At 40.7% G+C, this 22,837-nt stretch overlaps 1 protein-coding gene across 2 annotated transcripts in view; it reads left to right on the top strand.

Moving 5' to 3' along the window:
* Positions 1 to 22,568, top strand: part of Dhx8 (DEAH-box helicase 8) — a 38,019-nt gene extending 15,451 nt beyond the window's left edge. The window contains exons 12-23 of one of the 2 annotated variants that reach the window (XM_046442851.2): positions 1,156 to 1,337; positions 2,531 to 2,725; positions 3,025 to 3,210; positions 3,323 to 3,533; positions 4,199 to 4,380; positions 7,577 to 7,717; positions 11,664 to 11,819; positions 14,407 to 14,544; positions 15,346 to 15,474; positions 15,655 to 15,851; positions 16,298 to 16,477; positions 19,816 to 22,568. In XM_046442851.2, the coding sequence (XP_046298807.1) occupies positions 1,156 to 1,337; positions 2,531 to 2,725; positions 3,025 to 3,210; positions 3,323 to 3,533; positions 4,199 to 4,380; positions 7,577 to 7,717; positions 11,664 to 11,819; positions 14,407 to 14,544; positions 15,346 to 15,474; positions 15,655 to 15,851; positions 16,298 to 16,477; positions 19,816 to 20,035 (2,117 nt within the window). In that variant the 3' untranslated portion in view covers positions 20,036 to 22,568. The remainder of the gene's footprint in view (positions 1 to 1,155; positions 1,338 to 2,530; positions 2,726 to 3,024; positions 3,211 to 3,322; positions 3,534 to 4,198; positions 4,381 to 7,576; positions 7,718 to 11,663; positions 11,820 to 14,406; positions 14,545 to 15,345; positions 15,475 to 15,654; positions 15,852 to 16,297; positions 16,478 to 19,815) is intronic. The other variant, XM_046442852.2, reaches the window with a different exon arrangement.
* The last annotated feature ends 269 nt before the right edge of the window (positions 22,569 to 22,837 follow it).

The raw sequence follows: 22,837 nt of genomic DNA, 5'->3' as shown, positions 1-22,837 counted from the left end.
ATCATGCTCCTTCCTCAGCCTCCAAAATTGCTAGGCTTACAGGCTCGTGCCACTACACCAGGCTGAAGCATATTCTACAACTAAAAAAAATTTAAAAAAAATAATATATGTATATATTTTTTTTAAATATTTTTTTTAGTTGTAGATGGACACAATATCTTTTTTTTATTTGGTGTTGAAGATCGAACACAGGGCCTCACGTGTGCAAGGCAAGCGCTCTACCATTGAGCTACACCCCCAGCCCTGAAGTACATTGTTATAGCATACTTTTACCATTCAAAGTTGTAATATATTTGCTTATTCTGAAGAGCCACTAAAATTCTGTTGATTCTTTTGGTTATTATTCAAGTCACAAATTCCGTGGTTAACATTAAGCCAGGTGAAAGAAACTAGACAAAACACCACATATCCAATGAAATATCCAGAATAGGTCAACCCAAAGAGATAGAAGGTAGACTAATTGGTTGCCAAGGGAAGGGAAAAGGGGGGAAAGAGATTTCTTTTGGGGGTGATAAAAATGTTCTAAAATTAGATGGTGGTGATGGTTGCACAATTTTGTGAATAAATAGTAAGCCTCAGAGTTGTCACTTGAAAAGAATGATATAAGCCAGTGCAGCGGCGCATGCCTGTAATCCCAGCAGCTGAGGAGGCTGAGGCAGGAGGATCTCGAGTTCAAAGCCAGCCTCAGCAATTTAAAGGCCCTAAGCAACTAAGTGAGACCTTGTCTCTAAATAAAATATAAAAAAGGGACTGGGGATGTGGCTTTGTGATTAAGTGCTCCTGGGTTCCATCCCCGGTACCAAAAAAAAAAGAATGATATCATATATAAACTATATCTCAATAAAGCACTTACTAAAATATATATATATATATTTTTCCAGGATCAAACAATCAAGTCTGACCTCTCTCAACTAACCTTCGTTTTTTTCTATTAGGAGGTATCACAGATTGTAGCACCACTTATTAGGGTCTCTTCCCCTTGCCTATCCCCTGTTTCCCCTTCTCTGTCCTTTTCTTCACATTAGTTTGTTTCTCTGAGTACTGTTGGTCAAGAATCGGGCAGAACACATGTGCTGACCTACCATTTCGTTGATTCCTTTGATTTATCTTGAGGTAACATGAGGACGCTACTCACTTGCCTGTTTTCCTTTACAGCGGAAGGCAGGCAGATTGCTGCCAATATGAGGGGGATTGGGATGATGCCCAATGACATTCCAGAGTGGAAGAAGCATGCCTTTGGGGGCAACAAAGCTTCTTATGGAAAAAAGACCCAGATGTCAATCCTTGAGCAGAGGGAGAGCCTGCCCATCTACAAACTGAAGGAGCAACTGGTTCAGGTGGGAAGTGCTTTTATGATGTATTGGTGATAGGGGAATAGAGGTGTTTGCTAAGAGGGATGGATGGTGTTTTAAAATTTGAAGTAATTAGACAAGTATGTGCATATTTGAAGTGGCTCTTTCAAAAGGGATAAGGAAAAAAAAAACTAAACATTTCCAAATACTTTTTAAAGAAATGTGTATAATTCTATACTTCTTTGTTTTCCTATGAGGAGATAAATTTTTTAATTGGGCACCCTGGATCAGTTCTGGTGGGTGGAGTATTATGGTGCATGGAACAATAGCCCTGGGCAGTAATTAAAAATAGGTATACTCAGTAAACCATGGCAAAATCTTTCTTTAGATACTTCTTTCCATCTCTGGAGTTCTAATTTTAAGATCATCAAACCTTCCTGGAGGTAACCAAGTATACTAGCTTTCAGTGAATCCTTTCAATGGTATCTCATGTGTATAAGCAAATATAAATATATGTGTATATTTGGAAGTTGGTACTGGGGATTGATTGAACCCAGGGCCTACACACATGCTAGGCAAGCACGCTTCATCTGAGTTATAGCTCAATCCTTTTTATTTCTTTGAGACAGGATCTTGCTAAGTTGCGCAGCCTGACCTTGAATTTGCAGTGCTCCTGTCTCAGCATCCCACATAACTGGGATTATAGGCATTCACTACCATCCCAGCTCATAGATTGTCCCTTTTTTTTTTTTTAAATATTTATTTTTTAGTTGTTGTTGGACACAATACCTCTATTTATTTTTATGTGTTGCTGAGGATTGAACCCAGGGTCTCGCACATGCTAGGTGAGCACTCAACCACTGAGCCACAACCCCAGCCCAGATTGTTCCTTTTTTAAAATACATTTTTAGTACTTTTTTGTGTGGATATGCTTATTTAATTACTACTGTATTTATAGACGTATAGGTTGATCACAATCTTTTGGTTTTACAAATAGTGTGAAAATATAAAACAGATAATTTTGGAGGGTGAGGTATTGGAGATTTGGGAGTGGTGGTGGGAAGAACACTTTTTATTATTATCTTTTAAATTTGCTGTTGAATTCTTTAGATATTGACTTTTTTATATATGTGTATCTCTTTTCCTTGTTTAGTGTTAGAACGTAAGCATTCATTATTTTACTCCAGTGTAATGTGTGGCAAATTCTAATGACTTGATTCAAATTCTGCTGCTTTCAGGCTGTACATGACAACCAGATCCTGATTGTTATTGGAGAGACAGGGTCTGGAAAGACAACACAGATCACCCAGTACCTGGCAGAGGCAGGCTACACTTCCAGGGGCAAGATTGGGTGTACCCAGCCCAGAAGAGTGGCAGCCATGTCCGTGGCCAAAAGAGTGTCAGAGGAGTTTGGTTGTTGCTTAGGTCAAGAGGTAGGTGGTTAGTGAAGCTACTCTGGAAATGCTAGAAGAAGAAGAATATAAAGGCCCATACCTTTTATCTATAAAATGAGAATAATACTACCTTTTTTCAGATTTCTCCTGAGGGAAAATTTTCATTGTTATCATCGATCTATTCAGGATCAAGTCCAAAGCAGATTTTACTAGAGGAAATAGATTCTTATCTATTTCTAGTAGTTATGAGCGCTAGTATGACTGGTTTGAAATCTTGTCTGATAATTGCAAAAGGGAGAGGTTTATGCCTTAAATTTTCGACTTCTGTTCTGCTTTAGGTGGGCTACACCATTCGGTTTGAGGACTGCACCAGTCCTGAAACAGTCATCAAATACATGACAGACGGTATGTTGCTCAGAGAGTGCCTGATCGACCCTGACCTAACTCAGTATGCAATCATCATGCTGGACGAGGCACATGAGAGGACAATTCACACCGATGTGCTCTTTGGATTGTTGAAAAAGGTAGTCTTTACTGACCCTTTTACTTAATGAAAACTGATTTCTGAGAACAGGCTGTGAGTACCTATGTCCTTTGGGTAGTCTTTTTGGTAAGCCACATTGCATTTCCCTTTAGACGGTTCAAAAACGGCAGGACATGAAACTGATTGTCACGTCAGCTACCTTGGATGCAGTGAAATTTTCTCAGTACTTCTATGAAGCTCCTATCTTCACCATCCCAGGTCGAACATACCCAGTGGAAATATTGTACACAAAGGAACCTGAGACAGATTATCTGGATGCGAGCCTGATTACTGTCATGCAGATCCACTTAACTGAGCCACCAGGTGAGAAGAAAGAATGTTTTTTTTTTCCTCTAAGATAAAAAATCCTAATGTGGGTATACCTTTTAAATACTGGTCTCTGGAGATTCTGTAAGTCTCAAGATTGCATATTTAAAATGGTGGTGGTAGGTAGGCACAGTGGCAACACACCTCAGCTGCATAGGAGGCTGAGGCAGAAGGATCATAAGTTTGATCACAAGCCTGGTCAACTTGGTGAGGCCCTGTCTCAAAATATAAAGGTCTGGGGGCATGGCTCAGTGCTTGTCTAGCAAGTGTAGGCCTTAGTTCAATTCCTAGTATTGGGGAAAAAAAGAAGAAAGAAAGAAATGATGGTGGTCAAAGTGTAAAAACGTGTTGTGCTGGGTTTAGATGCACCTGTTTAAATATGGATAGATGATGATTTCTTGGTTTAGCTAGAGGTCAGAATGTGAATGTGTATTTTCTGTCATTTGAAGGTCTGTTAGCCTTGTTATAACCTTTGTGTAAAATACATACAAGCCAGGCACTGTAATCTGGGACTCCAGATACTCGTGAGGAGGAAGCAGGAGGGTTGTTTGATACTGGAAGTTTAGGGCCTGCCTGGACAATTTAGCGAGACTATCTTTACTTTAAAAACAACAATAACAACAATGCACACAAAGTAAATTAATGCTCTGTTCTCTTCATAGGTGATATCTTGGTTTTCTTGACTGGTCAGGAAGAGATTGATACTGCTTGTGAAATCCTGTATGAAAGAATGAAATCACTAGGACCTGATGTTCCAGAATTAATTATCCTCCCAGTGTACTCTGCTCTTCCCAGTGAGATGCAGACCAGAATCTTTGACCCAGCTCCTCCTGGCAGCAGAAAGGTAACATTGAGCTAAAATAAGATCCTCCTCTGTGCCCTGAAATCATGTGGTCTATGTAGCTAGCTGTGGAGGAGATTGCGTAAGTGCTTAAAGTGTACACGAGTCTTGTGTGTTCCATTTGTTTGATTGTTTAGATTGAACTTTGGGGTGCTTAATCACTAAGCCACATCCCCAGCCTTTTTTTGTATTTTATTTAGAGACAAGAGTCTTGCTGAGTTGCTTACGGCCTCACTAAATTACTGAGGCTGGCTTTGATTCTCCTGCCTCAGCCTCCTAAGACCCTGGATTATATGCATGCACCACCATACCTGGCTTGTATGATATGTTTTAGAGACTGGTCCAGCCAGTTTATCTAGGAACAGGGGTCTTATTTATGACTTCTACTTTTCTGCCTTCATTTGCTAATTTTTTTTGTTTTAATTAACATGTAATTATTCATATTAATTGTATACAGTGTGATATTTTGATATAAATATGCAAGATATAATGGTCAAATCAGGGTAATTAACATATCCATCATCCCAAACGTATTTGATAAATATTTTTTGGCATCTACCAGGCTGTGAACTAGACATTTGGGCAGCAGTATAAGGAAAGGCCTCTCCATCTGCTGAGGGGCATCCACCAGTAAATAGGCCTTCAGCATATTATTGTGAAAGTGTTCTAGTGCTCAGATACCCAGAATGGTAGCACCCAACCCTGTCTTTTTAGAGAAAGTAAGGATCTAAGCTAATCATGCAGAACTGGTAAAGGGCAGGGGGACCTGCATTCTGAAGAGATAGACCTCATGTGATGGTGTGGAGGCTAGCAGAAGGGGCCAGTTCAAAGCTGTGTAGTTCCAGTAGCAGAAACTAAGTGTATGACTATGCTTGTAAGACAACAGGAAAAGATTAAAAAAAAAAAATAGCAGTTTTAGTGAAATATGATATAATTATATACCTAGTTTTGTGCTGCTATAACAAGATACCTGAGACTAGATAATTTATAAAGAACAGATTATTTCTTATAGTACTGGAGGTTAAGAAGTCCAAGATCAAGGGCCACATCTGGCAATTGCCTTCTTGCTATGTCATCCCATGGTGGAGAGCACAGGGACAAGAAAACAGGAAACACACAGATGAGTAGGGAAGGGGCTGAATTCATCCTTTCATCAGAATCCCGATCCTGAGATGGCTAACTTGCTCCCATGGTAATGGTATTAATCTGTTCTTAAGGGCAGAGCCTTCCAGACAGATCCAGTCACCTTCTGAAAGTCCCACCTCTCAATACTATTACATTGGGGATTAAGTTTCCAGCACATGAACTTTGGAGGATACATTCATTCAAATCATAAAACAATTCACTTTTCTCAAGAGAACAGTTCAGTTTCTTTTGGTTTATTTATAGGATTGTGTAGCCATCACCACAAAATTTTAGGAATAGTTTCATCATCTCAAAAAAGAAATTGTACAGTTTTGCAGTCATCCTCCCCACCATTCACCCCTGTGCTTAGCTTCTGGGAACCACTAATATATACTTTCCATCTCTGTGGATTTGCCTTTTCTATGCATTTACATTTCATGTACATTTATGTTTGCCTATACATAATACATTTACATTTGCCTATTCTATTACATTTTACGTTTCATATAAATGAAATCATACAATATGTGTGGTCCTTAGTAATTGGCTTCTTTCACTTAGCATGTTTCCAAGATGCATTCACATTGTAGCATGTCAACACTAAGTTTCTTTTTATTGCTGAATACTGTTCTGTTGTATTGATGTACTACATTTTGTTTAGTATTCATCAGTTGATAGACATTTGGACTCTTTGTTCTTTGGGGCTTATCATGAATAATGCTGCTATACACACTTGTTTACAAGTTTTATGTATGTATGTATGTATGTATGGGGAATTGAACCCAGGACCTTGCGTTTGCCAAGCAAGCACTCTATGTTTGAACTATGTCCCCAGCCCTTTTATTTTTTGAACAGTGTCTTGCTAAGTTGCATAAGCTGGCCTTGAACTGGCCATTCTCAAGCCTCAGCCTCCTGAGTAGCTGAGCTTATAAGCATGTATCATCTGTTTACAAGTTTTTTTTTTGGACATGTTTTCATTTTTCTTAAATATATACCTAGGAGTGTAAACAGATGACTTTGAATAACACTAAAGAGCTCAAATAAATGAGACCTGGTGGGTACTGGGAAGTGGAGGGGAGAAGGTGAAGGAAAAGTCAGGCATGACTCCCAGGTTTCCTACTTGGACATCTGGATGGAAGATGGTGCTGAGGAGATGAACACAGGAGGGGAAGCAGGTTTGAGGGGGGAAATGGTGAGTTTTTCCTCTATTTTATTCCTGATGGTTGGACTTGTATTTTTTTAATATTATTTTAGTTATTGATAGATCTTTCTTTTATTTATTTATATGCGGTGCTGAGAATCAAACTCAGTGCCTCACACATGCCAGGCAAGTGTGCTACCACTGAGCCACAGCCTTAGCCCCTGAACTTGTTTTAAAACAGGGCTTCTGTAGCTCTGTGGCAGGTAGAAGGCTTTTACGGCCAGTAAGATGCTGGAATGATGAGAGATATTTGGGTGCCTCCTAGCAATGATTTTTCTAAGCAATTGTATTTTATGAGCTGAACCTCTGGGTGGAAGAACAGTGGCAGAGCCAAGCTGAGAATAATAATTTTCTGGATCACATAGACTGCTGCACACAGACAAACCGTGAAATTCCTTTGTTGCCTCGTGGTTCATTTTATGATCGGGAAAAAATAAACAATCTCTCTCTTGTTCCACATATACATACAGCCCATTTTGTAGTCCAGATGTCTCGGTGGGGGGAAGAAAAATCTCATTTTGCACTGGCACATGTGATGCCAGGAAATTTCTGCTTTCCCAGGGTGCTAGAAAATTAAAATTGTAGTAATCAACATTGGATCTAGACAGTGAGATATGCAGCCATTTGCACTAAATGAAATTGGCTTCCATCAGCCTTAGCTCTTCACTATTCCACTTCTCTCAGGTACCGACCCCTCTCCAACGTAACCTACCAGGTGAAGGAACCTTCTCTCTGCCCATTGGAGGCTGAGCTTGGATTAAATGTCATCTTAACTTGCTTGAAAGGAGATAGCTGCACACTCCCTAGGGAAGATGTCAGAGGTTGGAAGTCTTATACCTTAGCTCACTCCAGCTGTGCCTCTCCCTCCTGCAGGTCGTGATTGCCACCAACATTGCAGAGACATCACTAACTATTGATGGCATCTATTATGTTGTGGACCCTGGATTTGTGAAACAGAAAGTTTATAATTCCAAGACGGGGATTGATCAACTTGTGGTGACACCAATTTCTCAGGTATGGTGGCTTAACCAGTGGCTTTCTTAAAAATCCTGGCTAAGGCCTTTCTGAAATGTTTTATGGTTCCATATTTTAAAATTGTTTTCAAAGATGAACTCAGTGGAACAAGAGAAAGATTCATGTTTATCATCTTTAGTGTTTCAACATTAAAATAACCTATGAAACATGAACTTCAAAGAAAGTTTGAATTCTAGTATCCTGTTACCCAATTTAGTTGAACATATTTTTTAAAGGCCTGTACTTAGCTTTACATATGTAAGATAGTAATAACTTGTGAGACACAGTTCTTTAGTAACTGTGGAATCATTTCCTGCCTAAATTACATTCTAAAATGAATTACCTGATCATCTTTTTGAAGGCAGTTTGGTAATAGAATATCCAAAATTTTTAAAGTTCATCTCTTTAACCTAACTGTTCCACTTCTAGAAATATACAGGAAAGTTAAAAATGACCAAATACATATTCAAAGGTAATGGAAAAGGGTGTTTAATTAAAACATTTTTTTTATTAGGGGAAACCTGGAAAAATTTCTAAATGAGCTCCAAAAGGGAAGGATTTAATAATATATGGTATATCCGTGCCACAGAATGTTATGTGACATTAACCATTACTGTGTATCTATATTTAATAACGTAAACATCTGAGATAAATTATTTGAAAAAAGCAAGCTATAAAATAGCATGAATGGTATAATCCAATTTTTGTTTAAAAATACATGGTATGCTTTTCTACAGAGTAGATATGAGTGAGGCCTGGCTGAGACTGAGTACATGTCAGCTAAATGTTAGCTAAGTTTTTTTTTTTTTTTCTTTGTGGGGGGAGGGTGGTGCTATTGGTTTCTGTGCTGATAAGATGGTATGCATTTTTTTCTTTATATATTGTCTTAATATTTTATAATAGGCATGTGTTACTTTTGTAACCCATAAGGTTATATTCATTTTGAGACTTAAATAACAGTGATAGTTAATGCTTAAAGGGCATTTATCAAGTCTGACACTATTCTAGGTACTTTTTTTCTTTGCTAGTACTAGGGATCAAACCCAGGGCCTTGTACAAGCTAAACATGTATTCTGCCACTGAGCTATATCCCCAATCCCCGTGGGTACTTTTACATTCATTGACTTGGTGCATTCTTATCCCAGTTTTAGATATCATAATCCTTATTTCATAGATAAGGAGATTGGGCACAGAGGGGGTTAAGGGACTTGCCTAACATCACCTAGTTGGTGGAGCCAGAATTTGAAGCTGAGCAGTCTGGCTTGAGTTTATGTGCTCTGTACAGCTTCTCAGGGCATTGTGTGACCCTCACAATGACCAAAAAAATTGTTGCACATGCTTTCCTGATTTGGAGAGTGACATCTTTATAATGCTGTGGAGTCCCACCACTGTGTGTGATTGCTGCTTGGATTTGTGTGTTTTTTGACCTTTCTTAGGCCATTCGTATATTTGGAGCTGGTGTAACAATTTGTAAATCCTGGTACTGTTTGTTTCTTTTCTTTTCTTTCTTTTTTGTACTGGGGATTGAACCCAGGGGTGCTTAAACCACTGAGCCACATCTCCAACCCTTTTTATTTTTTATTTTGAGACAGGGTCTCACTAAGTTGCCGAGGAGTTTGCTAAGTTGCTGAGGCTGGCCTTGAACTTGCAATCTTCCTGCCTTAGTCTTCTGAGCCACTGGGATTACGGGCATGCACTACCATGCCTGGAGAATCCTGGTACTGTTTGTAACAACAGATGGTTTTGTCAGAAAATGGCCCTCTTAGCCAGGTACTATGGTGCATGCCTATAATCCTACTTGGGAGGCTGAGACAGGAGGATTGCAAGGTTGAGACTAGCCTCAGCAACTTAGTGTCCCCGGATTAAATCCCCAATACCAAAAAGAAAAGAAAATGGCCTTCTTTGTGTTTCTTTTTCTCATGGTTGCCGTTCTAATAGTTAAGTAAGTATGAGGTTTTGTGTTTTTTTTTTTTTAACATTTATTTTTTAGTTACAGGTGAACACAATCTCTATTTTATTTTTATGTGGTGCTGAGGATCAAACTCAGTGCCTCATGCATGTGAGGCAAGTGCTCTTCCTCTGAGCCACAATTCCAACCCCTTTGTGTATTTTTTTAGAATTTAATTTTACTGATTATTAACAGAATACATATTCTATATTTGGTAAAGTCTAAAGAAAATAGAACTCATCTTCACACCACCCTCATAGTTAGCCACTATTAATATCTTAGGGTATTTTTTTCCCCAGCCATTTCAATACAGTAATTTATATGTACACATAAAGACTTTCTACAAAATTAGTATTGCAGAGTTTTCTAACTTGCTTCTTTCACTTAATGTGAGTTATTGTTTCCTTCTGACATTGAACATTGCAGACCTGATTTTGAATGGCTGCAAGAGTCATTATTGGTATGATTAACATACTTTATTTATTTTCTTATATGTTTGGTCATAACTGAGGAGATGGTATTTTATCATTGTTTTAGCTTCTTCTATTTCTTCCATTTACTCTGCTCATCTTTGCCTCTCTCTTTTTTTTTTTTTTTATTGGTTGTTCAAAACATTACAAAGCTCTTGACATATCATATTTCATACATTAGATTCAAGTGGGTTATGAACTCCCATTTTTACCCCAAATACAGATTGCAGAATCACATCGGTTACACATCCACATTTTTACATAATGCCATATTAGTAACTGTTGTATTCTGCTACCTTTCCTATCCTCTACTATCCCCCCTCCCCTCCCCTCCCCTCCCATCTTCTCTCTCTACCCCATCTACTGTAATTCATTTCTCCCCCGTGTTTTTTTCCCTTTCCCCACACTTCCTCTTGTATGTAATTTTGTATAACAATGAGGGTCTCCTTCCATTTCCATGCAATTTCCCTTTTCTCTCCCTTTCCCTCCCACCTCATGTCTCTGTTTAATGTTAATCTTTTCCTCCTGCTCTTCCTCCCTGCTCTGTTCTTAGTTGCTCTCATTATATCAAAGAAGACATTTAGCATTTGTTTTTTAGGGATTGGCTAGCTTCACTTAGCATAATCTGCTCTAATGCCATCCATTTCCCTGCAAATTCCATGATTTTGTCATTTTTTAGTGCAGAGTAATACTCCATTGTGTATAAATGCCACATTTTTTTTATCCATTCATCTATTGAAGGACATCTGGGTTGGTTCCACAGTCTAGCTATTGTGAATTGTGCTGCTATGAACATCGATGTGGCAGTATCCCTGTAGTATGCTCTTTTAAGGTCTTCAGGGAATAGTCCGAGAAGGGCAATAGCTGGGTCAAATGGTGGTTCCATTCCCAGCTTTCCCAGGAATCTCCATACTGCTTTCCAAATTGGCCGCACCAATTTGCAGTCCCACCAGCAATGTACAAGAGTACCCTTTTCTCCACATCCTTGCCAGCACTTGTTGTTGTTTGACTTCATAATGGCTGCCAATCTTACTGGAGTGAGATGGTATCTTAGGGTGGTTTTGATTTGCATTTCTCTGCTAGAGATGGTGAGCATTTTTTCATGTACTTGTGGATTGATTGTATGTCCTCCTCTGAGAAGTGTCTGTTCAGGTCCTTGGCCCCATCTTTGCCTCTCTTGAACAAGCCCCTAAGGTGCTGAGTATAGAGAGGGGCTGGGGGACTGGGATTGTGGCTCAGCGGTAGAGTGCTCGCCTAGCATGGGCAGGACCCGGGTTCGATCCTCAGCACCACATAAAAATAAAGGCATTGTGTAGTGTTCATCTACACCTAAAAAATAAATATTTTAAAAAGGAGAGAGAGGGGAGGGTAAGAGAGCATTGATAGTCTTGGAATGATACTAAAGGAAGTGAAAAATAAATTCATTTCTGATTTTGCCAGTTGCCAAGTGCCTCCCACCATCAGATTTCCAGGGTAAAGTTGGTAAGTAGTGTTTAACAAATATGTTATTTTTATACGTGCCTCCTAGGCTCAGGCAAAACAACGAGCTGGCAGAGCTGGGAGAACTGGCCCAGGGAAGTGTTATAGGCTATATACGGAACGTGCCTACCGAGATGAAATGCTGACCACTAATGTGCCAGAAATCCAGAGAACCAACTTAGCAAGCACAGTACTGTCCCTCAAGGTAAAAAACACTGTCTTATTGGAAAGGGTTGGTGGGATAGTCCTATCCGTAGCCTTCATAAACGAAACTCAGCTTTATGAACCTTGTTAAATACTTGACTGATCTCATGAAACCTGTTCCTTTGAGTGAAATACAAATGGCTGTGTTTACAGTTTCCCCGTGGCAGGTCAGGGGCAAAGTTGGTACGTCTATTGTGAACACACATTTTTTTTCCTCATCATAATAACCAGCAGGATATTTGATTGTAATAGGTTTTAGTTAGGAGCATTTTGTAAAATGAAATTAGAAAAATATGATCTGTGCAAACTGTGGACAAACACACTTAACCTCAACCACTTTAGCGTTCCAATCTGATTCTTTTCTTTTACAAAGGGCGGGGGGACCCTTATCTGAAAACTTTGCAAGGAACTATCAGTAGAGATTTCAGACTGGCCCTCTGGGGGCTTGGTTTTCATTCTGAATCATCGCTCTTCCTCTCTTGGTCCCCAGGAGGACTTTCATTCTCTTTTGGCAGGAGTAGCTGCAAAAGTAATTTCCCAGCTGATGGCATTTCCCCCGACACCAATGCTACCCTGGAGCCCTGGCACTTTACTAGTGCAGAGTGCTCTCTTGTCATTTATTATTCATTCCCTATAAGAGAGGCTAAAACAGCTTCAGAAAAAAACCTGCTCCAGTCTCTGGAGTGCCAGCAGAGAGCCATCTGTGTCTCAGACTTCTGCTCCAAGCTGTGTGACCTTGGGCAAGTTTATCTGCTGTGCCCTCTGCTCTGTGGTCTTGTCTCAAACAGGGAGCTGTTAATATTATCTGTTGTAAAGATTAGTGGAATATTGCAGGTAAAGACACTTGGCACACAGTGCTTAATAATTGCTAACATAATTTCTCATAGTTATTATTCACACAATCAAGCATTTATTGAACACCTGCTGTGTTTATGGTCATGATCACTTTATGAGAAAGAAATAGAAAGCTTCAGTCCTACCACATCACCTTTTATACACTTTGAATAGTGCATCACTCACTTGCTTTTATTTATCAGATTAGCCAACAAATGTATTGAACAACTTCTGTGCCAGGCACATATGTAGATTGCACTGTGAGGTGGTTTTGTGAATGTGATTCTCACCCATTGTGAACTCTACGAGAGCAGGGAGCATATCTTAGTTCCTACTACCCAACATGGTACAAAGTTCTTTACAGATGTAAAGTAGAAATGATATATGCAGAGACAAGGCAAAGTGATATAACATCTTATTGTTATTATAAAATACATATAACATAAAATATACTAATATAATATTTTGTTTTGTTTTGTTTTGGTGTTGAGTAATGAACCCAGGGCTTTGTACATGCTAAGCACTTACTCTGCCCCTGAGCTACAATGCCAGCCATTGTAACCTTTTTTTTTTTTTACCCTTTTTTTTTTAGTCTGGGGGTTGAACCCAGGGCCTCATGCCTACTAGGCAAGCACTCTACCACTGAGCTAAACCCCAAGCCCCATTGTAACCTTTTGAAGTGTATAATTGGCATTAAGTACATTCACAGTGTTGTCACTATGAACATTAGTATACAAATATTTGAGTCACTCCTTTTAGTTTTTTAGGTTTATATCTAGAGATATAATTGGTAGATCATATAGTAGTTTAACTTTTTGTTTGTTTTTGGTACTGGGGATTGAACCCAGGGGTGCTTAACTACTGTGCCACATCCCTGCCCCCCCCCCGCCCTGCTTTTTTTTTTTTATATTTAGAGACAGGGTCTCTTTAAGTGCCTCACTAATCTGCTGAGGCTGGCTTTGAACTCGTGATCCTCCTGCCTCAGCCTCCTGAGTTGCTGGAATTACAGGTGTACTCCTCTGCACTCGCTTTATGTTTAACTTTTTTTTTTTTAATTTTATTTATTTATTTTTAGTTTTAGGTGGACACAATATCCCCATTTTATTTTTTTATGTGGTGCTGAGGATCGAACCCAGTGCCTCGTGTATGCCAGGCAAGCGCGCTACAATTTGAGCTACATCCCTAACCTTATATTTAACTTTTTAAAGTTTCATCAAACTGTTTTCCATGGCATCTGCACCATATTATGTTCCTATGGCAGTGGTGTAAGTTTTCATATTTCTCCTATCTCTGCCAATGCTTATTTTCTATTTGTGTTTTGTTTTGCTTTTAATTAAAGCCATACTAGTGGGTATGGAGTAGTATCTTATTGTAGTTTTTTGTTTGTTTGTTTGTTTGTTTTTGCACTGCTGGGGATCAAACCCAGAGCCTCACACAGGCTAGGCAAGTTCTCTTGTCATTGAGCTGCATTTTCCAGCCCCTCGTTATGGTTTGATTTGCATTTCCCTAATTACTAGTGCTTGTTTTTCATTTGTATATGTTCTTTAGAGAAATACCTCTTTAAGTCCTTGTCTGCTTTTTAATTAGGTTGTTTTGTCTTTTTGTTTTTGAATTTTATGTATGGTTATCTTGAATTCATTGTTACTCTCAACTGGTGGCATTTGAAGAAATAGGAAAGAAAGTGACAAGTAGCCTCCCTCCTATTAAGACTGTCAAAGCTGATCCTCCCATCACTAGTTTCTCTTCTGTTCTAGGCCATGGGCATCAATGACCTGCTGTCATTTGACTTCATGGATGCCCCACCAATGGAAACCTTGATTACAGCCATGGAACAGCTATACACCCTGGGGGCCTTGGATGATGAGGGCCTGCTCACTCGCCTGGGCCGCAGGGTAAGTAGTGGACAGACAGCTTCCTGTGTTCTTGAGAAGGCTCCCTGGCCAGTCTTCCATCTTTGGTTTTTGCAAAAGTAAGCATTGAGGTCCTGGAAAAGCTTTGAGTAGGATTCTAGTTTTTGTTGTTGTTGTTGTTTTGGTGGTGGTGCTGGGGATTGAACCCATAGCCTTGTGCATGCAAGGCAAGCACTCTACCAACTGAGCTATATCCCCAGCCCTCTAGATATTTATTTATTTTAACCTTAATTTTTCACTGTCACTCCCCCCTTCCCCACCTAGTGATAAACCCAGGGTTGCTTTATCACCGAGCTACATCCCCTTTTTATTTTTTATTTTAAGACAGGGTCTCACTAAGTTGTCAAGGGTCTTGCTGAATTTCTTTGTGCTGGCCTTGAACTTGTGATCTTCCTTCCTCAGCCTCCCAAGTCACTGGGATTACAGGCATGTGCCACACTTCTGCTTCTACTATTACTTTAAGCTTTCTTCTTTATAGAAAAAGAGATTTCTGTTCACAGTTAATTTTACCTCAGGTTGTATTACTTAAACTAGTCTTAGTTTAAAAGATGTCTGCAATATTCCTTTTTACCCCAATAGTAATTATGTTCTTGGTCACCTGCATTCCATTGGGGTTTATTTGAGGGGGAAAAAGTGGTTTTCTGATGGAGATAAACACCCATGTCATCCTGCTTTAGGGAGGTCTCCTGTGATCTGTTACCCCCTCTGACCAGTTGACCAATGATCCTGGTCAGTCCATGTCCTCCACAGGGAAGCAGTTGTAGTTCCTTATTTTTCCTCTAGATGGCAGAATTCCCCTTGGAGCCAATGCTGTGCAAAATGCTCATCATGTCTGTGCATCTGGGGTGCAGTGAGGAAATGCTGACCATTGTGTCCATGCTGTCTGTGCAGAACGTCTTCTACAGGCCCAAGGTAAGGAGTTAAAGCCCATGTTTCATGTAGGGGTATGGTGAAGTCAGCAAAGTCAGCCTGTTGCCACTATCATGGGTGATGGGGACACTTCTGACAGGACCTTGTAGGGTTCCTAGGACTGCTGGATGCTTAGTTAATAACTATTAGATGGAAATGATCTTCTGTCCCACTCATTGGCAGGATAAGCAAGCCCTCGCAGATCAAAAGAAAGCCAAATTCCATCAGACAGAAGGGGACCACCTTACCCTGTTGGCTGTGTACAACTCCTGGAAGAACAACAAATTCTCCAACCCTTGGTGCTATGAGAACTTTATCCAGGCTCGTTCCCTGCGCCGGGCCCAGGACATTCGCAAACAGATGTTAGGCATAATGGATAGGTAAGCCAGGAATCTGGTGACTTCTCTGTTTGGGTTGAATCTCCATGAGTATCATGTCTGTTTATCTCTGAATGTATCTATAAAGTTATAAAAACCTGTACTCTTGGTCCTCAGAGAACCCTTTTCTTCCAGCATTTCCACCTTTTAAACTACTTCTCCCTAGGCAAGATGCAGCTGAGACACCCATTAGAAAGTCTAAGAGGAAGACAATATATTAGTTGTTACAAAATGCTTTGTTTACAATCTTCTGGAACATTATTAGTCTAAATTTGAATTCTTGCTTAAATGAAATATCTTAGCTTTTAGTTTCCTCCATCTTGCCTGCTGCTTAGAGCTACCCTTGTAGTATACTTAGGGCAGGAAGGAAGGTCCTAGTGACTATTTGGGATCCCAACATGGGGTATTGGGTACTTTCTTTATCCACTCCTTACTCATTCTCTTGATAGACATAAACTGGATGTGGTCTCCTGTGGCAAATCCACAGTTCGAGTGCAGAAGGCCATCTGCAGTGGTTTCTTCCGTAATGCTGCCAAAAAAGACCCACAGGAGGGTTACCGGACGCTGATTGACCAGCAGGTGGTCTACATCCACCCTTCCAGTGCTCTCTTCAACAGACAGCCGGAATGGTAAGTGGGCAGGTTTTAGGGGCTCTTTCAGGCATAGAGAACTTATAAGTCTCCTGGCACTTTGGAGCTTGTATCTTTACCATCCAACTCTTTCTTTTTTTTTGTACTGGGGATTGAACTCAAGAGCACTTAACCACCAAACTACATCCCGAGCCCTTATTTATATTTTATTTTAGAGTTAGGGTGTTGATAAGTTGCTTAGGGACTCACTGCTGAGACTGGCTTTGAACTTATTATCCTCCTGCGCTTCTGGGTTTACAGATGTGCACCACCCAGCTCTTTCTTGTTCTAATTTTCCTTATATTCTAGAGCAGTAGAAGCCTCAAGTAGGTACAATATCAAGCCCTTTTGAGAGAAATAAAATAGGGTAAAAGCTAGGAAGCATCTTAGAAATCATTTAGTGAGATGGTTTTTAAAAGTAGTATTTTTTAAAAATTGGACTTTTTCTTTCTTTTTCTTTAGGTACTTATTTCTTTCTTTTCTTTATTGAACCCAAGGGTGCTCTACCACCAAGCTACATCTCTAGTCCTTTTTTATTTTTTTATTTTAATACAAGGTTTTGCTGAGTTGCTGAGGCTGTACTTGAGCTTGCAGATCTTCATGCCTCAGCCTCCAGAGTTGCTGGGATTACCCACATGTGCCACTGTGCCCAGCTTTAAAAATTGGACTCTTGGGGCTGAGGCTGTGGCTCAAGCGGTAGCACACTTGCCTGGCATGCGCGGGGCACTGGGTTCGATCCTCAGCACGACATAAAAATAAAAAAATAAAGATGTCGTGTCCATCGAAACCTAAAAAATAGAAAAAAAAATTGGACTCTTTTTTTTAAAACGTTTTTTATTTGTTTGTTATACATGACAGTAGAATGCATTTATGCACTTTGATATACATAGATGAGATATAATTTCTCATTTTTCTGAGTGTACATGTTGCAGAATTGTATTGGTCATGTAGTCATATATATACATACAGTAATGATGTCTGTTTTATTCTATTATCTTTCCTAACCCCACATCCCCTCCCCTCCCCTCTCATCACTTCCCTCTACCTAATCTAAGATAATGCTATTCTTCCCTAGTGTCCTACGCCTTATTGTGCTTTAGCATCTGCATATTACAGAAAACATTTAGCCTTTGGTTTTGTGGGACTGGCTTATTTCGCTTAGTATGGTATTCTCCAACTCCAAACATTTACTGGCAAATGCCATAATTTCACTCTTCTTTAAAGCTGAGTAATATTCCATTGAGTATATATACCACATTTTCTTTATCCATTCATCTATTGAGGGACACCTAGGTTGGTTCCATAGTCTAGGTATAAACATTGATGTGGCTGTGTCACTGGTATGCTGATTTTAAGTCCTTTGGGAATAAACCAAGGAGCGGGATAGCTGGGTCAAATGGTGGTTACATTCCCAGTGTTCTGAGGAATCTCCATGCTGCTTTCCATAGTGGTTGCACCAATTTGCAATCCCACCAGCAATATATGAGTATACCTTTTTAACCACATCCTTGCCAAAATTTATTGTTGCCTGTATCCTTGATGATTGCCATTCTGACAGGAGTGAGATAAAATCTTAAGAGTACTTTTGATTTGCATTTCTGTAATTACTAGAGATATTGAATACTTTTTCATATATTCGTTGATCAGTTGTATTTCTTCTTCTATGAAGTGTCTGTTCAGTTCCTTAGCCCATTTATTGATTAGGTTATTTGTTTTTTTTTTTGGTGTTAAGTTTTTTGAGTTCTTTATATATCCTAGAGATTAATGCTTCATCAGAAGTGCGTGTGGGAAAGATTTTCTCCCAATCAGTAGGCTCTCTCCTCACGTTATTAATTTTTTTCTTTGCTGAGAAGAAGCATTCCATTTATTGATTCTTGATTTTACTTCTTGGACTTTAGGAGTCTTGTTAAAGGAAGTCAGATCCTAGGCTGATGTGGTACAGATTTGGGCCTATTTTTCCTTCTATTAGGTGCAGGGTCTCTGTTCTAGTGCCTAAATCTTTGATCCACTTCGAGTTGATTTTTGTGCAGGGTGAGAGATAGAGGTTTAATTTCATTTTGCTACATGTGGGTTTCCAGTTTTGCCAGTATCATTTTTTAATAGGCTATCTTTTCTTTTTCTTTTTCTTTTTTTTTAAAGAGAGTGAGAGAGAGAGAAAGAGAGAATTTTTAATATTTATTTTTTAGTTTTCGGCAGACACAACATCTTTTGTTTGTATGTGGTGCTGAGGATCGAACCTGGGCCACACGCATGCCTGGCAAGCGCGCTACCCCTTGAGCCACATCCCCAGCCCTGAATAGGTTATCTTTTCTCCAGTGAATGTTTTTGGCATCCTTGTCTAGTATGAGATAACCATATTTATGTGGGTTTATCTCTGTGTCCTCTATTCTGTACCATTGGTCTACAAGTCTGTTTTGGTGCCAATACCATGCAGTTTTTGTTGGTATAGCTCTGTAGTATAGTTTAAGGTTTGGTATTGTGATGCCTCCTGCTTCACTTTTCTTCCTAAGGATTGCTTTAGCTATTCTGGGTCTCCTATTTTTTCCAAATAAATGTCATGATTGCTTTTTCTGTTTCTATCAAGAATGTCATTGGGATTTTAATAGGAATTGCATTAAATCTATATAATGCCTTTCGTAGTATGGCCATTAAAATTGGACTCTTATTACAAAACTAATTTTAAACCACCATGCTGCCTAGTACAGTATTGCATGTCTGTAATCCTGGGAACTCAGGAACTGAGGCAGGAGGATTGCAAGTTCAAGACCAGCCTCAATAATTTAGTGAGGTCCTCAGCAACTTACAAGACCCTGTCTCAAAAAATAAAAAGTGCTAGGTATGTAGCTGAGTAATAAAGCACCCTGGGTTCAATTCCCATTATAACAAACAAAAGCAGAAACGTACTATGTGGTATTGGTGTGATTCTGTGCCACCACAGTAGAAGAAAGAAGAGTTGGAGCCTTGCCTGCTTGGCCTTTCACATTCTTATGCTAGTTTATGAGGTGCCTCTTCAGGACCCTAGAATTCTGTGGAAACAGTCTGGAAAACCACCCTTCCATTTTCCAGAGCAAGAGCAGATCTAGAGAAGAGACATGAGAGGTTCTAGGTACTTAACTATTTTAGACCAGAGCCAGAACTATAACACATTATCCTGTAATCTTACTTGTGTTTGAGGAGTACAGGCTCCTAGTATTGGGTTGTGGCTGTCATAAACAGACTGCAGTCTTCTAAGGGGTTAGGCAGGAGAGGTAACATGACAAAATGCCAGCTCTGCTGACCAGGTTGGCTGTCGAAGGAGGCCTGATCTTAGGCTTGTGTCTTGTCTCTGTTGCCTGCAGGGTGGTGTACCATGAGTTGGTGCTGACCACGAAAGAGTACATGCGTGAGGTCACCACTATTGATCCCCGGTGGCTTGTGGAGTTTGCCCCAGCCTTCTTCAAGGTCTCTGACCCAACCAAACTAAGCAAGCAGAAGAAGCAGCAGCGTCTTGAACCGTTGTACAACCGTTATGAGGAGCCCAATGCTTGGAGAATATCCCGGGCCTTCCGGCGGCGCTGACAGGCAAGCTTGTCTATTTGCCTCTTCTATAGCAGTGGCCCAGGACTTGGACTTTCTCTTACCAATGAAAAACTGGTCCTGAATGTACAGCTGTCCTGTGACTGCATTTGCTAAACTTGACTTTCATTTCTTTCTTGGTGGTAAGATAGAAACCAGGATTTAAGTCTGGCGTTGGCTGGATCCTCTAGCCCCCATCCACTCCCAAGTCTTGGGGCCAGAGAGTCAGGGGCTTATACCCAGCATAGCACACAATGCATCATCTTCAAGAAAGGGACAACTTGTTCAGCCTTGAAATGGGAAAAGGGAATGAATGAATGTCTGATACATGCCACAGCTACAGAGGACCCTAATGCCCCAGCTGATGCTCCCTAGAAGAGGGAGCCATAATGCTCATCTACAGTGTCGACCTCACTGCCTGCCTCCTCCCCAGCTCCTGTACTCTGGCTTAACCTTCTGGAAATATTTATTTTCTTAAGGAAATAAGGTTTTCTGTGATTGTTTCTTTTAGCTGAAAGGTTAAGAAACTGGCCTGGGTTCAGGGTGAGGGAGATTTAGCATTTGTGATGTACGCGGTGGAGAATACCCTGGAATTAAAGCCCAGGGTCTCTTTCGAACCTAATGCACAACCCAGACCTCCAGCCTTGTTTTTCGGAATGGGTCCTGGCCCAGCTTTGCCAGTGGATGGCCTGGTGATTAACCACATCCATTCCACAAAGCACTTGAATCTGGCGCCTGAGTGGTTACAGATGCCACATATTGAACATAGAAGGCTCTCCTTTCCTCCCTCCCTCCCCCCCTCCCCTGCCATGCTCAAACAATGCACAGTGTGTCCCATTTCCTTTTGAAACATGCCAAGTACTGACACAACTTGTATTTTATTTTGTTTTTATTTTTTGCCCTGAGGTTCTTGATGGTCTTTAACAAAGGGATTTTATGATTATAGCCTCTCTTCCCCGATCCCAAGCAGAAAACAGATACCACCTCTCTGAGCCCAGCATCTGTGCTCAGGGCTTGTTCTTAGTGGTTTTAGGAAATGGCCACTTCCTAGAGCCCCTCACAGCAACTCAGGATGCTTTTTACCTGGAGGAGGAGCAGGCAGGTCCTGCTGGGGTAGGATGTGGGGCTTGTGGAGAAGCTTGGGTACATCCTGTATCATGGTATTGCTCCCACTGTCTCTCACAGCCCTGTATTAGTAAATTCCCGAAATAGGTCAATACGAGAACTGCAGAATTGTATGTCAAACACTGAACGAGACTATATGACGTTCTGGAATATAAAGGAATGTGTGTTGTCACTGGGCAGCAAATAAACCACTCTAAAGACACAGTTCACAGAGATTTCAAGGGAGAAGAATATAGGCCAGGGAGGGTGCTGACTGCAGATCCCTGCCCCTTCATTAAGCTGAGTGAGCACCTCCCAGTTCTGTTGGAGTGTGCTTCTTAGTGAGGCCAGGCCAGTAATCAAGGAACAGGGCATGATGTGTCACCCTGTAAGGCCTTATGGGAGAGACAGTACAGGAAACAACAGATGTAACCTAAAGGGAAGCAGGGCCCATTGTTAGTTCCCCAGTCTTAATTCTAGCCTAGATCTCCCATTCTGGAGCAACTCCTGGGCCTGGTGGCTCTGCCCATCCCAGGTGCCTACTGGCACTGACATTATTGGTGCCTAAGGAGAAGTCTGGGTTTTAAGCTGAGATTGAAAAGGGATGGGTAACAGGCCAAGGGTAAGTGATGGCAGGGCTGGTCATCCTACCTTCTGCAAGAAGGAGCCCAACTGTGTGGGTATACTTTGATCAATTCTAAACTAGAATTCTCTCCTTTGACAGTAAGGCAGGGGTCTAACCTTTTGACTGCCCATCAGAATAACCATGTTGACAGCAGAGCTGAGGCTGCTCAAAGGGTGAAGGGGACTCCTGTCTAGATTCAGAAGTAGAGCTGGCCTACTGCTCTCACAATGGGATCCTTGTTTCTCTTTCTTGAACCAGTATTTCCCAAGATTGAGTGACAGCCCAGGAGAGGATGTGGGTCTCAGGCAGAGAGTTGGAATCTTCTTGGCCATTAAAGTATATAGTTCACCCCAACTCAGCAGGAGCCTAGCTCAGAGTTTCCTGGCCCTGCACATGTGCTAAGTCTCAGCTTGTGTTTGTGTATGTGGGGCTGACCTGATGGGGTGCAGGTAAGCTCTGCTGCTGGTCTGGGTTTGCTTCATCCAGTCTGGAGCACATTTTGGCTGTCCCTCCTGCAACCCAAAGAATTTCCTCCCAGTGGATGCTGTCACTATCTCATTGGAGCAGTTCTCCTCCACATTTAAGAATTTAAACAAAGCTCTGAAGCACAGCCTGTTAATGAACAGTCCAGAAGACAAAATGTCGCAGCCAGTGGAGACCTATCTCTAAAAACTGCTTCTCATCTAAATCCTCTGAAGTGCACCAGCCCTCCGGGTTTCTACCTGATTTTTAATACCTTCTTTCCACCATGATAGCCTGGCTTTAATGTGGAATTAAATGTATATTTTTAAACTGGTTTAAAAATAATTTTCTTGTTCAATACATTGATTTTTTTGTGTTTCTAGGAAAAAATGCTGCTTTTTATTTGTGGGTAATGGTTGAGAGGCATTCCTTCCTGCTAGCACTCCATTGTTGGGTTGTGCGGGCTGGAAGCTGCCAGCATAAGCAGCACAGGCATTAGTAGTGCTGGGCTGGCCCCACCTCAGCATAGCTGCAGTTCTGATTGAACAGGAGGCTCCTGGTTTTACCTCAGCCCTTTTCCTGGAAGCTCTTGATAGAGGGGCTGGCTCTAGAAA

This window comes from Marmota monax, unplaced genomic scaffold (genome assembly GCF_021218885.2).
Source record: "Marmota monax isolate L192 unplaced genomic scaffold, Marmota_monax_Labrador192_F-V1.1 WCK01_AAM20220418_F8-fsc00205, whole genome shotgun sequence".
Classification (NCBI taxonomy): Eukaryota; Metazoa; Chordata; class Mammalia; order Rodentia; family Sciuridae; genus Marmota; species Marmota monax.
Note: the sequence above shows the minus strand (reverse complement) of the source record. Positions and strands in the feature narration are given on the sequence as shown.